The 15,687-nt window shown below is 39.0% G+C and overlaps 1 protein-coding gene across 7 annotated transcripts in view; it reads right to left on the reverse strand.

Annotated features, from left to right (window-relative positions):
• The window catches only part of LOC125466979 (opioid-binding protein/cell adhesion molecule homolog), a 918,931-nt gene that overhangs the window by 62,249 nt on the left and 840,995 nt on the right, over positions 1-15,687 (reverse strand). For all 7 annotated transcript variants that reach the window (XM_048562240.2, XM_059639054.1, XM_059639056.1 and 4 more), the window contains 2 exons: positions 6,741-6,861; positions 1,803-1,954 (listed from right to left, as the gene is read on the reverse strand). In XM_048562240.2, coding sequence (XP_048418197.1) covers positions 1,803-1,954; positions 6,741-6,861 — 273 coding nt within the window. The remainder of the gene's footprint in view (positions 1-1,802; positions 1,955-6,740; positions 6,862-15,687) is intronic.

A 15,687-nucleotide genomic window follows, 5' to 3' on the forward strand; every position in this document is an offset into this window, starting at 1 on the left:
GATGCTGCTTGGCCTGCTGTGTTCATCCAGCTCCACACTTTGTTATCTTGGATTCTACAGCATCTGCAGTTCCCATTATCACTCAACATTAAGCTTGTTGTTTTGATTAAGGAATGGAAAAAGAAAATGGTATCTTTATATTATAACAGCATCAAAGAATTTACTTTCTGATGAAGGAACAATGTTGAGGCTATATTGTTGTCTCAATAGAGACATTGTGATTAAATGCCCAAACAGGATAAGTGGTCAAACACCATCTGCTGTGTTCAGTAGTTAGTAAACTTGAGAAGTAATGTGGATGTAAATCAAAAATAGAAATGGGCTGCTCCTGAATGAATAGAGGTCAGTGTCAGTAAGCAAAATTTACTTGAGAAATAAAACAAGTTTATTTTTAACATGCACCACAAAGAAGACTGCCTTCGGTCATTTTAGCAACTGGATTCTGAAGGCTTGTTCAAATGGACTCAACCTATGTGAAATTGGTTCTGCATTCACAAGGATGTGCTATTTTGAATTTCCATCGTGTGAACTCATATTTCAGAGAATTAACAGTTCAGCCATTAATAGATATTCTTGTTTGAGACACAGATTTTTAAATCAAACGTAGATTATTTAGTAGGTCAAAGTAGTTCTCAAAATATTTAGATTTTAAAGATTATTGCAACTTCCATGCACAAAATGAGCATTTATATTTCACTGCCCATAAAGATATGTGATCAAAGGACTGACTCTTTTTTTCAGGAAAGGCATAAAACTATTAAAATTCATCTTAAACTGCTCCTTTGATGGGTGTTCAGCTGAATCAGATTCTCAAGATATTAAATCTTTCTTGCAACCATGTTGACCTGAATGTGATTAATATTAATGTATTCAAACGGAAAATGCTATTTTTATAATTTTCCAGATCCTAGCTGGATGAAAGGAAACTGTGTGGTATTGGTTTTAAAAAATCATAACATGAAATGAACACTGAAAACAATAAACAACAAGACTAAGAAATTTTACATTGGGACTCAAAAGCACAGTCATGGAGCTAACATACAGCATATATTAGAATTTAACTTCTCCCCAAAAAAAACATTGTTGGTGAGGATAAAATAGCAATGGACACACGTGCTTAGCAACCTACATTTCAGGAATGTGTTTCATTTAATAAAGTTTAATTTCATAAACTGCATTGAGATATAACAGCAAGTGACATACTTAACAATTCTTGTATATACTTCATAAAGTTCTATCATGCAATAAGAAGAATAACATTTTGTTCTAATTGAATTCATAAACGCAAATCATCCTGCAAAATAGTACATAATATAATTCTATTAAATACTCAATGTATAAATTTCTAACTCTTCAGCTCTGCAGGCATGGTTAGCTTGGAGCTAAATGAAATCATAGTCATTTTGTGAAGTACTTTGGTAAAAATGCAATTATTTATCTAATTTATCAGCTTAACCAATAAAAGTCTAACATTAAAGATTTAATTTTAACAGAAATCATTCAGTGCCTGAAAAAAAAACTCCATGAACATCTCTCATAAAAGACAGCGACTGCATTTAGTGGAAAAGATAAAACTAAAGTATCTTAACAATGCAGTCCCTGTCAGGTTACTGGCAGATAGGAAAATAAAGTATGATTTCTCAGTTCCTGTTAAACTGATGCAAGAGGAGAAAGCAAATACCCTATGTTTGGGATAAAGTATTGTTATTGTCCCTTTCTTATGATCTAAACCTACACTCTTGTAATTTTCAGTGTGATGTCAAATATCTTACATGGCAAGCAACTTTATGACAGGTACCTACCAAAGAGGAGTACACTTGTATTTGAGGTGCCAAGTTTGTTCATTGCCACACAGGTGTAGTTTCCATAATCCTCTTCAGAGACATTAAAAAATGTAAGCATGGACCTGTCGCCAGTTTTCTTAATTTGAATACCATTGAGTCCATTACGAAGCCTGAAAAATATAAAAGAACCATTTAGTTTGGCTTTTGCAATATGTGTAACAGTGTATCACTGTCCTGTATGATTCCTCTCCTTTAGCTCTGCATTACTCTTAGTGGGATCAGTTCGACCAAGTGATCCTGAATTGGAACATGCTATTGAAAATATGTTCGGTTCAAGATTTGTAAGAGCTATGCACTAAAAACGAATCTTATATCCAAAGTTACAATATATTCATGTATATTATATATTATGATGTATTTATAATGCATTCAATACATTAGTTTGAATTCTCATAGCAACAGCAGCTCTTTAAAGTCGAATTGCATAACCTCAGGTTGCAAAAGGTGTGGTAGTGCAATGTATAAACTGCTACCCCTATGCCGCATTAGATTGTTAAGTTTCACAAAGAAAAACTCTTTTAAGCATTCAAGGCTTTTGAGAGCCTTGCACTTTTGAGAGGACTAACGTGGATACTGTGGGGGGAGGTTGGTTAATCACTAAGTGTAGTCTTCACTCAAATTTGAAGATAATAAAATGTGAGGCTGGATGAACACAGCAGGCCAAGCAGCATCTCAGGAGCACAAAAGCTGACGTTTCGGGCCTAGACCCTTCATCAGAGAGACCCTTCACTCAGATTTGATTTTTTTTTGCTGTTGACTGTTTCAAGCTAACAAGGCACGTTGGAATGCTTAGATTTTGGATTTTTCAATTGGCATTGAGATATTATAAGCAGAACCATTGGGACGACCTGTCTCTTCCTTCTTTTGAGAGTTTATACCTGACTGAGTTGGCAGAGGCCAACATGATAACAAATTCAAGAGGGCAAAAATGTAAGCCAGGATGACAAAGGAATGATGATCAGAGATTACAAAGCATTGCTAATTTTGTTTAAATGATAAAATACTCCATTTAGTCACCAATTGAACGGCCAACCATAAGTAACCTGTTTGAAAAACTAAAAGAACTGCAGCTGCTGTAAGTCAGGAACAAAAACAGAAGTTGCTGGACGCTCAGCAGGTCTGTCAGCATCTATGAAGAAAAAATCAGAGCTAACATTTTGGGTCCAATGGCCCTTCTGGAAGGGTCATTGAATCTGAAATGTGAACTCTGATTTTTTTTCTTCACACATGATTAACCAGCATTTGGTTTGATCAAGTTTCTAGGCTCCTCATTTTAGATTATTGCTTGTTAAATAAAGACATCTTTCCAAGAATGCCTGTTCTTCTTATCACTTGTTCAGGCAAGAAAATCTGTCTTCCATTCCTGGTCTGGCCTACACGCACATCATACTCACAGCTTAACTGTGCTTTGAAATGGCCCCAGAAAATTGCTCAGTTTGAGTGCAATCAGGGACAGGCAATAACCCTGACCTGTTCCCCATGACAGAACAAAGAAATTTTAAAAAAAGAATTCTCAATAATTTGTGAGGTTTCCCGGCTCAAATGCCCTCCCAAGGCAGTGGATTCCAGATTCCCACCACACTCTAAGTCAAAAGAAAAAGTTTTCCTCAAATCTCTTTTAAACCTCCTGCATTTCACCTTAAAATTATGCCCCATTGTTTTTGACCTTTTAACTGTGCAGATCAGCTGTTTTTTATTCGCTCTGCCCAAGCTCCTCATAATCTTATGCATCTCAATCAAGTCCGTTGTCAGCCTTTTCAGTTCCAGGATAAATAACCCACGTTTATCTAGCATCTCTTCAGAAGGTGTTCCATCCCAGGCACCATCCTTGGGAATCTCACCCAAAGCGATCACACCCTTCCTAAAGTGTGGTGGCCAGAACTGCACACAGTACTCCAGCTGTGGCCTAAACAAAATCATGTGTAGCTCCAATATAACTTCCCTGATCTTATAAACTATGCTTTGACTGGTAAAGTTGAGTGTCCCTTCTTAGCCAGTCTCTTAACCTGTCCTGCTGTCTTCAGGAACCTGTGGATAAGCAACGAGGATCTCTGGCATTCTTGGGAATATATCAACTCAAAGAAAACAATGCAAATGTCTGTATTGACAGAATATGATGCAAATTCAATCTTTCGTACACGGAGATTACTCAAATTCCTGAACTCTCTGGTGTGCTATTGTTCAATGACCTTGGAGTTACAGAACTATAATTTTACAATTTGGCATCCAGTGAAAAATGTTGGCAGATTGAAGTGCATCTCTACATGCCATGCCTTTTCAAGCTGAGATAAAAGTTCACTGGTAATATTGATGTGCAAAGTCTGTGTTGTATGTGGAAAGCCACTTCTCCACAATTCTGTTTGTCATAAAAACTTATGTAATTTCTGAATTCAAGAGAATTTGGATGGCGATTAAGAACTTGTTCATGAACCTAGTAACTTGGGCCAGTTGTTGTATTTTAGGTTTGTGTTTTCCTCCCTGTTTGTTGAATAGCCTCTACAAATTTGCATGGTGCTTTTCATGTTTTCATCAACATAGTACGAGATAGAATTTGCATCCTGTGGCAAGCCTCCTTGTATTAAAACAATTCAAACTTTCCATTACTGCTGGTGGCATTCTGTCATAAATATTTGAGCTATGTTGGTCTAAGCAACCCATAATTTCCACAACACCTCAGTGGCAATTGAGAAACTCAAATCTAGTGGACATAGGTCCATTTTTCTAGCTGCTATCATAAAATCTGTCATCTTATCAGAGAAAGAGAATCTCTTCTCCCCAGTGCAGTTAGGAAGCTAACTAACCCAGGTGGGGTCCAGTTATGGAGATACATGTGCCCATCTGCTCTCCGGTTGTGTATTGGTGGGGATGCTGGCGATTGAATTAACTTATTCGTCTCAACAGTTTGATACAGCAGCAGGGTCACATCTTAACTTTTAGCCTCACAACTGCAGAGTGCTGGGGAGCAAAGCAAAAACACCTCTTACCAACCAGCTTAGTTGCCTTTGGAAGGATTGTTGGAAAACTAAAACACTTGCAAGAAATTGCAGAAAATCAACATTTTCAATGCTAACTTCTCATGAATAGCTTAGCCGTGGCCTAACAGCTAAACGCATTTCCCAGTGCAGCATTAAACCATATGGGTCATTGTCTAATTTCTCCCCTGTGCCAGCTAAACTGTTCATAACTGCCTTCAATACTTCTGAACTTGGTTGGAAGCAAAATTAAAATCAGTGCGTACATTTTTCAGTATTATCTATCCTTCCTTGAATAAATCTGAATCAACTGAGAACTAAATTGAGCTCATTGGTAACACACACTCAGATATCTGATCTCATGTCAACACTTGCAGTCTAGTCTCACACATACAAAAATACCACTGGGCTGTGTTACTCAAGGATTGCTTGCAGCTGGTACTGCAGCCAACCTTAATTCATCCAAGAGATAAAAATAAACAGGAAACTTTTCAAAGCCTACAATTATCAACAAAAATTCACAAGAAGACACAGCAAAACCAATCCGGCAATTACTGCCCCAACAGTCTACACTTGAGCATTAGTAACGTTTTGGAAACTGTCACCAATATTGCTATAAAGCAGCACCTGTTCAGTAATATGCTGTTCTATGGCACCCAATTTGGATTCTGTCAAGACCACTCAGTCCCTGACCTCATTCCAGCCTTCGCTCGAAGATGGCCTAATTTGGGGTTGGCAGTGGCCTGGTGGTATTATTGCTAAGTTATTAATTCTCAGGCCCATATACTGGGATGGCACAACGGCTCAATGGTTAGCACTGCTGCCTCCTAGTGCTAGGGACCTGGGTTTGATTCCACTCTTTGACAACTGTGTGTGTGGAGTTTGCACATTCTCCCTGTGTCTGCGTTGGTTTTCTCCCATACTCCAAAGATGTTCAGGGTAGATGGATTAGTCATGTTAAAATTGACCTCGCATTCAGGGTCATGTAGATTAGGTGGGTTAAAAAAGGATGGGTTTGAGTGGGATGCTCTGAGGGTCAGTGTGGATTTGGTGGTCCGAAGACCCTGTTTCCACACTGTAGGGATTCTGTGATTTAAGACCTGAATTCGAGGGTGTGATTAGAGTGAACTCCCTTGATATCATGGCTACATGTGACTGACTGTAGCACCAAGTAGCCCTAGCAGAAGCGGAGTGAATGAGCATCAGGGGAAAGCTCTCCACTGGTTGGAGTCATACCCAGCACAAGGAAAGACAATTTTGATTATTGGAGGTCAGTCGATTTAGCTCCGACGCATTTTGCATGAGTTTCTCAGGCCAGGTAACCAAACAAGCTGTACTTGGATTTGGACTGACAGAATAGATCAAGAACATCTCACTCTCACCATCTAAGATGGCACACAGTTTCAACATCAGCATTATCAGACACTAAAGCCATTGGCAACTATTTTAAACCACCATCTGAAGACCAAAATCTTTGGACAACCACATCCAGCTGGCTACAACCATTGAACTCTTACTAATCTTACATTTCTTATATAACTTCAATTTGTTGCTTGTATTTTTGCATGCAAATTATGGAAGTTAGGACATTTTGTAAAATATTTATCATTTTACCTGTGTAGTTACAGAATAAAACTAACTCTTTATTAATTTAACTCAAGCCTATACATTTGAATGGGTATTTCTCCGGGTAAACAGCTAAGTACACACTGAATTGACAAACCTAACCTCCCAAAGCTCTTCTCCAAGCAGGGAATGGGGAAAATGTGGAATCATACCATATCTCCTCACTCAATCATACCATATATATTGTTTTAAAACATATCCGTATGTTATATGTAGGCATGACAAAAATATATGTTGTCATATGTGCTATTTTTCACAAGAAATGTTAAAAGGAATGCTCTTTATTGTCAAACAATACCTTTGGTCTTCTTTGTACCATTCAAATTCTGGTGATGGGACGGCAGCAGCTTCACACTGGAGGATGCCCTTCTGTCCAACTGCTGCCCCGACATTCCTTGTATCAGGGATGTATGGAGGGTCTGTAGAACCAAGCAAAGACAGCCATCAGAGCTGGTCTGTTACAGCAATTGATCAGCAATAACTTCATCCCTATTCGAGTCAATAGAGGTGGCTCAAAAATGCAATTTTACTACCAGCATGGTACAATTCCTATTCAAATAATATGTCAGCAATGTGGCAAGCCGAGGTCCAGATAAATTATTGGTAACAATCAAGTGGGAACTTGGTTATTATTTCAATTAATGACAAGATAACCAAATAATTTTTGCAGCTTTATATCAGTGAGTGAAGCTACTTCTATATTATTGGAGAATTAGATATATAATTGATAGCAAACAAAGAGCTGTGGTCATCAAAACCAAGAAAGGTTGTAAATATCATTGCCACACTATTTCACTGAATAAATGATTAAAGCAAACCATTCTTCCTGAATATCTGTATAAAATTACTGCACAGAGGTCTGCATTCTGTCACCAAGTCATCCTTGATTAGTACGTGCATAGTTCTTGACACTGGTCCAGTTCCCTCGGAGCCAGTTTTCGGAGTGAACAGAACCTCTGGCCCTTCTGTTTATATCTGTTAGCCATGGCTTACTGATTGGACCAGGTTAACAGCCCCAATCAGGGAATCATATTCCCTGAGATCCACCTAGCTGATCTCCTTACAGTCACTACAGGATACACTCCATACAGTTTCAGAAGGGTTTTGCACGACGTTTTTTTTTTCGCTACATTGAATATTCAATAGATCTTTTTACATGCGTCTTTTTTTTCAGGATATATCTGCAGACGCAGGAAAGGAAACAGTGCTCAGGAATGGGATCAGAGCATTAACAGATAGTTTTGAAACAACAAGGTGTGGAGCTGGATTAATTTTCCTGAAGAAGGGTCCAGATTCAAAATGTCAGCTTCCCTGCTCCTCTGATGCTGCTTGGCCTGTTGTGTTCATCCAGCTCTACACCTTGTTATCTCAGATTCTCCAGCATTGGCAGTTCCTACTATCTTTGAGTTAGCTTTGGAACATGTTTTTAAATCCAGCCTATAATGACAGGAAATACACTCACTTCCTATAACAACTGCGTGAGCTGATCTGAAATGAGTTTATGATATATCAACCATTTAAATGAGCATCAACATCATGGATAGCAATCATTCCCCTTTTCTGCTGAATTGCTACTACTTGTTGTGCCTGTGTGGTCCATCTAAGGTTGCCCATTGATGCTTCTACACATATCTCTTCTTTTTATGTGTTGTATGTTCAGAGGTCAGCAGGTATGCAATGTTGAGAATGTAAATGTTTCAAATAAGCACTTAAGTGCCAAATAATTTGCATCTATTAATAATTTTCCATCAGTTTTTTTTATTATACTGATATTAACTACAAGACAAATTTAGTCTGATGAAGGGTCGAGGCCCGAAACGTCAGCTTTTGTGCTCCTGAGATGCTGCTTGGCCTGCTGTGTTCATCCAGCCTCACATTTTATTATCTTGGAATTCTCCAGCATCTGCAGTTCCCATTATCTCTAGTCTGAAAGATTGTTACTTTTAATATGCAACTTCAAAATGTATGCATGTATTTTTCCTTTAAATTGTATGTATGTATTTTTATTTTAAATAAATGTGCTTCTTCATTATAATCCTTTAACACTGCAAAAGATAGGAAAACAGATTGCATTAATAGAGAAAATTGTTATCCAACTACAATACAAAGCAGATTATAAATTAAGATGTATTTCTTTTCTTGGTGATACAGTTCTGAATTCATTTTCATCATTGAGCATTTTGAGCGTCCAATCAGAAAAGCTAAATCTGCGCACAAAATGTAATTGTCCAACCCTAGAAACACAACAAGCCACATTTCAGATGGACCCTAAAGGAGCAGTGAAATGCACTTGTACTTTAGCATTGGGGAATAAGTAATGGGGTTTTCTTTTCTGAAGCTGAAATGCATTATGCTGGATTTAGTGAATACTGCTATTTGGTTAGCACACAGCAATTTCTGAAAAGAAAATCAAAACCACATTCTTCAAGACCACACAAAGCTGTCTAATGGCTAGAATTTCCCTTAATTAAACTTTTACTGACAGATGAAACACAGGAAATGTCCATTAGTCTGTTTCTTACAAATTTAACATTCTTAGGAACATGAACTCAGTTGGACTTTGGTGATTTTTGGCTCAAGTAGATCAAAACTAAGCGGTATATTGTTTTGAGACAATGTATGAATCTGTGCAAAGCCTACATTGTCTAGGCAAATGTTTAAAATTTATTTTCACTTTTAGGTTCACTGAAATTTTCAGAGAACCAAATTGGATATTTTAAAGTCGTCTCAAACTTGGTGCTATGTATGTTCTGATGTAGCACCAATTAAAAAAAAATAAGCCTTGAGTGACGTTGATAAAGAATTTAAGAGAAACTGTAAGTTTTATAATCTGAGTTACTTTTCTCCAAAGGTAAATTTTATCAGCTCTATAGTCAGCATTTAGTTTTGCTGCTTCGGAATAATCCATATCTTCCTCTTCATCATAGCCATGGTGTGGATCTGTTATACTCTTGCCTGTTTTTTTTCCCAAGTCTCCCTCAATTCAGGTCTCAATGTTATTTACCTGTCCAATTTTTCATTGTCTTCCTTTTTTATCTTCAGTTCCTCCTTCCAATGTGGCCACGACAATACCCTCTGATCTTAATTTCCCATGTCCACACTTGGCTCCTTTTTTCTTGAACGGTGCTTAGCAATCCTTCTGAAACATCTTCCTTGACAATAGACAATTCAATTACCTTTTCCCCATCTAGTTATTGCTTTTTGCCTATGAAATTATAGATTCAGATGTCTATTTCATCTTTCAGTATTGTAGAAGACATATAAATGAAGCAATATGATGCTTAATGCATTTGATAGTAAGCTTTAAAGGACCTATAACAAATTAAATTCAAATCATATTGTTAATCTTTTATATCGTTGATTGGTTAATATTGACAAAAATGAGATTTACACCTTTCATGTTACAACATGGAGAAATTAGAAGCCAATTCCGAAGAATCTGTACATGCTGTACGAAACATCAGAAGCTAAAGATCTCATTTTGACACTGCTCTCTGACAATCTAATACATAACAGGCAGTACCTTGAACTAGAGTACGCTAGAGCATGTTCATTATATAGAGAATAAATGGGACTGTCTCTCAGCCAACCCTGAGTAGCTTGGATAACAGCTGACTTGTGATGCTTGCAGAACAGAAGCTTTTGCATCTCACAGTGGAAGCTGGAATGTGATCAGGTTTCAGCTTAAAGAGCTGAGAATTCCAGTAGTGAACTGGAAATGCACATTCAGAGGAATTGATAAGCATTAGGGATTAGTACATGTTCCAAGGAAAAAAATGGCTGAAAAAGAAACAAAGATCTTTGTTGGATCCATTTGAGAGATGCTTACTTAAAGTTGTGGAACCTTTCTATTAGCACCTCGGCATTTGTTGACAGACTTTGGCATCCTGTAGAATCAGAATATTTATTGAGTAACTACATGCTGATAAACAAATACATTTTTAAAAATTTAATTTCTGATTGAGTGCTGAATCTCCAGAAGACTCACATGTTGCAGCTCACTACAGAGAATGTTTTATAAAGTACAATAATATTACCACAGACTGCAAAATGTTGTGCAATTAGAAATAAGAGACACTGACAGCATTGTCTTTCCGGTGTTGGGAAATTGAGATGCACAAAGTTTCTGAGTCTATATCCACCTTCAGAAAAACAATCACTCCATGGAATTTTCATGGCAGTGTCCTCATAACTGTGCAGGAGGCCAGTTTACTGTCAAATGTAGGACAGTGGGTAGTCAGCAAAATTGGAAGCACAATGAGAGTCCTTCTACAGTGAAAGGAGAAGGTGGCTGCAAGGGAGAGGGTGTCTCAAGATGGAGGCCCTTCTTTCCAACATTTAAAAATCTTAAAGCAAAAATGGATTTTGCAGCCAAGGCATCAATATGGGGATGCATCCAAATCAGAAGCACTCCAGGCATCTGCTTCTGGCTGTTCCTGAACCTAACTAAACAGGCCTGACGAGAATGCAAACAACTCTGGTCTGCCACCTGCAGAAACCTGGAAAATCCCAGTTAATCTCCTTTAATTTTCCTCCACAGGCTCTCACTGAAGCCAAAGATGCAATGGACCCAGGGAACCAATGTGCTGGACCATTTTGTCGATTCCATCTGTCTCCATTCATCATTCATACAAGATTGAAAAATCCTGCCCATAACATTAATGTGATGCTGCAAGCAGCATTCTGTTTCATTAACTTCCAAAAAGCAACTGTGTGTTTATCTAAAACCCCACAACAACTCAAAATGCGTTACAACCAATAGACAACTTTAGAAGAAACATTACTGACATAATTTCTAACCAGCCCATTTAGAGACACTACACACTTCTAGAACAATGATAATGGGAACTGCAGATGCTGGAGAATCCAAGATAATAAAATGTGAGGCTGGATGAACACAGCAGGCCCAGCAGCATCTCAGGAGCACAAAAGCTGACGTTTCGGGCCTAGACCTCTGATGAAGGGTCTAGGCCCGAAACGTCAGCTTTTGTGCTCCTGAGATGCTGCTGGGCCTGCTGTGTTCATCCAGCCTCACATTTTATTATCACACTTCTGGAACAGTTTGTTCTTGAAAACTGGCCTCCTGGCTCAGAGATAGGAACATTACCACAAATCCACAACAGCCCTCCCATTACTGATATAAAACAGAAGAAAGCAATTTGCAAACAAGTTCCAGAGGCTACAATTAAATCTATTTTTTTCTTAACAATGTTGATTGAGGTAAACACTAGTGAGTGCCCCAGGGAGAAGTGCTTTCTCTTCTTCCAGAACAGAGCACTACAGTGTCAACTAGCAATGTTTGGTTCAGCGTCTGATGTGGGATTTGAAGTTGTTTGCAACTCAGGCAAGAATGTTGCCAGTGAGTCGCAGTTGACACTTTGCTCATTAATCCAATTTTTCCATTCGACTTTTCCAAATTGCTGAATTACAGAATGAGTCTTAATGCCTTTTGGACTGCCTTGGTGGTTTCTGAATATGGTTTGGACTCGGTTGAAGAAACATAATTTAAACATTGCCACAGAATTACTGATGACTCTTACTGAGGCAAGTTTTAAGCATGACAAAATAATCATTTTTAAAATGGTGAACCTACACATTATTATTGATCTTTGTGACTAAATGACAATTTGGTTCAGGCATTAGTGGAAAACTCCCAATCAATAATTCATTTACGAGTCAGCCAGTCAAACAAGTCTCACATAACAGATGTTGTCAGTAACGTTAAAAAAGGCGAAATGTGCAGCTGGAATGTTTAAAACCTGAATTAACAGTGCCCTTGCAGAAAACAAAATCTGACTAAAGTCACACAAATCAATAACTGAAGTGACTGAGGATCAGTTCAGTTGGGCATTATGGCTATTTCCAAATCAGAGATTCAGAAGGTGCACCTTACAGAATTAATAACAGTGATTGCCATGTTCATCACAATGTTCTTATTGACATTTTATTGCTAAGTCGAATACTGTAAGGTTAGCCCTCATTATATGAAGCTTACACTGATGACACTAATGACAGGACCTGATTGTGACTTCCATCAATAATTCAAATGGGCCATTCAATTATTATCCTGAGAGGGAGTAAAGAGGGACATTTCCTTCTTTCAAGAGGATATAATTGCAACTTTATTTTTTTTTGATTAATGCGGTATAATGCATAACAATTCTCCAGCATGGATTTGGATATTCCCAGAAAATTCCATGGTATCAAAAAATGGCCAGGAGGGGATAAAGCACGCAATGTATGTGTCTTAGAGTAATGACACAGGAAGCACCTATTTGGTGATGGGATTCACTCTCAGATACCTTGTATCCCAAGGAAGCCAGCCAGGAAAATTCCAACCCCTCAGTTCTTTTGGGGGCGGGGAGGTTGTACTCCTGTGAACCATGTGATAAGAACAACCTTGTCTGCTTGAGGGTACAATAGCACTGAAGTTAATGCCCACAATAACTATGACAACTGCAGGTAATGCTGTGCATGTCCCAGTGTGAGGTTGGAGTAGCAGCTGTACCATTTGACATTCAGCAAACAAATACCTATCCCAGGTGTCCCAACACTGCAGGATGGTTGTGAGAACTTATCCAAGCTATTATTATTGCATAGAATTTGCACACCTCTAATTGCCTTTGAGAAGCTCCTGCTGAGAACTGACAGTTCATTTCGTATAGATACACTCACAAGTATTGTTAAGGAGGGTGGTCCAAGATTTTTAGCTCATGCCAATAAAAAAAATGGTGACACATTTCACTGTCACCATGATGTGCGACTTAGGAAGTTCAAAATGGAAGTGTTAATATGTGTCTGTTGTCCTTGTTCTTCTAGGTGATGGAGGTAATGTTTTAAGAAGTGCTCTCAATGGAAAATAAGCATATGTCTGCCAATTTCTCCTTTTCTATTTGTGATTTTTGTAAATGATTTGGATGTAGGAGTGGAAGGGTGGATTAGTAAGTTCGCGTATGATATGAAGGTGGGTCGAGTTGTGGATAGTGCGGTGGGCTGGTCGAGGCTACAAAGGGGCATTGATAGGATGCGGAGCTGGGCTGAGAAGTGGCAGATGGAGTTTAACCCTGAAAATTGAGAGGTGATTCATTTTGGAAGGGCAAACTTGAAAGCAGAATACAGGTTTAACGGAAAGATTCTTGGCAGTGTGGAGGAGCAGAGGGATCTTCGGGTTCATGTCCACAGTTCCCTGAAAGCTGCCACCCAGGTGGATAGAGCTGTTAAGAAGGCGGATGGTGTGTTAGCTTTCATTAATAGAGGGATTGAGTTCAAGAGTTGTGAAGTTATGCTCCAGCTATACAGAAGCCTGGTTCAGCCATATCTGGAGTATTGTGTCCAGTTCTGGACACCTCATTACAGGAAAGATATGGAAGCATTAGAAAAGATGCAGAAGAGATTTACCAGGACATTGCCTGGAATGGAGGGAAGGCCTTACGGGGAAAGGTTGAGAGAGCGAGGGCTTTTCTCTTCGGAACAATGAAGGATGAGAGGTAACTTGTTAGAGATGTACAAAATGTTCAGATGTATAGATAGAGTGGACAGCCAGAGACATTTTCCCAGGGTAGGGGTAGCTGTTACGAGGGGGCATAGTTTTAAAGTGAGTGGAGATAGACATAGGGAAGACTTCAGAGGTAGGTTATTTGCTCAGAGAGTGGTAGGGACATGGAATGCGTTGCCGAAGAGGATAGTGGAGTCAGACTCATTCAGGGCACTTAAGCAGCTATTAGATAGGCATATGGATGATAGTATAAGGTAGGGGTGCAGGTTAGACTGACCTTAGGTTTAGGGTATAATTTCAGCACAGCATTGTGGATCAAAGGGCCTGTACTGTGCTGTACTGTTCTATGTTCTCTGTTCTAATTGTAGGCCATAGGAAGTGTTACACTGATGGTTCAGACCTTGAGATACTATAGGCATTTTAACACATAATTCCAAAGTAGGCATCTTAAAAGAGAGCTGCTACAGAAACAAAATAATTGAAGATGTAAATTTAGAGACAAACTGGCAAAATAGCTGTGCAGGATTGATGGAATATAACACCTAAAAGTGTCAGTGAAACTTCAAACACTCTGGACAGTGAATACAAATTGTGAATTTTTTTGTGAATATAAATCAGAGGGTGGCCACTGTTTGCTCAAAAGCCAGCCAACCACTGCAACTTACATCCCAAACCACAAGTGCACTCTCAGTATGTCACTTTGAAGGACAAAGGTTTACATAAGATCAGGATTGAAACAGTCAGTTTCAAGTCTCTTGGTGTGTGCTGGTAGGACTGAGCATTTTCATGTGTACTAGTTTGGGATCAATCATTAAGATGCTGTGAAGGTCAAAACTGTGTGGCCTCGGTCTCACCTCCACCCTCTGCAACTAGATCTTGAGCTTTCTGACCCAAAGGCCGCAATCAGTGAGGATAGGTAATTGCACCTCTTCCACAATAACACTCAAAACTGGAACCCCTCCCCCCCCCAAAGGATGCGTCCCCAGCCCCCAACTGCAATCCCGTACACCTACAACTATGTTACCAAATTCTGAACAAATGCTATCTACAAGTTTGCTGATGACTCCACCGCAGTGGGATGGATATCCAACAACGATGAGTCAAAATACAGGAGGGAGATAGAGGGCTTGGTGCAATGAAAACAATCTGTCTCCCAATGTCAGCAAAACTAAAGAAGCAATCATTGACTTCAGAAAGAAAGTAAGAGAAAACATGCCCCCATCAACATCAACGGAACTGAGGTTGAGAGAGTGAGAAGCATCGAGTTCCTCAGAATGATGATAACTAACAATTTGTCTTGGACTTCCCATGTAAATGAGACAGTCAAGAATGCACAACAATGCCTCTTCTTCTTCAGGAGGCTCAGGAAATTTGGCATGTCTGTAAGGTCCCTCACCAACTTCTACAGATGTACCATTGAAAACATACTGTCCAGGTGTATATAAGCCTGGTATGGCTATTGCTCTGACCAGGGCTGTAAAAAACTGCAGAAGTTGGTGTGGTCAACCCAGACCATCATGGAACACATCCTTCCATCCATGGGCTCTACTTACATAGCTCACTGCCATAGAAAGATGACCAACATCATTAAACACCCATCGCACCCTGGTAATTCCCTCCTACAACCTTTTCCGTCAGGTGGAAGATACCGAAGCTTGAACAAACATAGGCAGGTAGGTTCTGGAACAACTTCTTTCCAGCAGTTATCAGACTGTTGAATGGACTCTAGCCTCAAATAATGGAACCTGCA

This window comes from Stegostoma tigrinum, chromosome 32, assembly GCF_030684315.1.
Source record: "Stegostoma tigrinum isolate sSteTig4 chromosome 32, sSteTig4.hap1, whole genome shotgun sequence".
NCBI classification, from domain to species: Eukaryota; Metazoa; Chordata; class Chondrichthyes; order Orectolobiformes; family Stegostomatidae; genus Stegostoma; species Stegostoma tigrinum.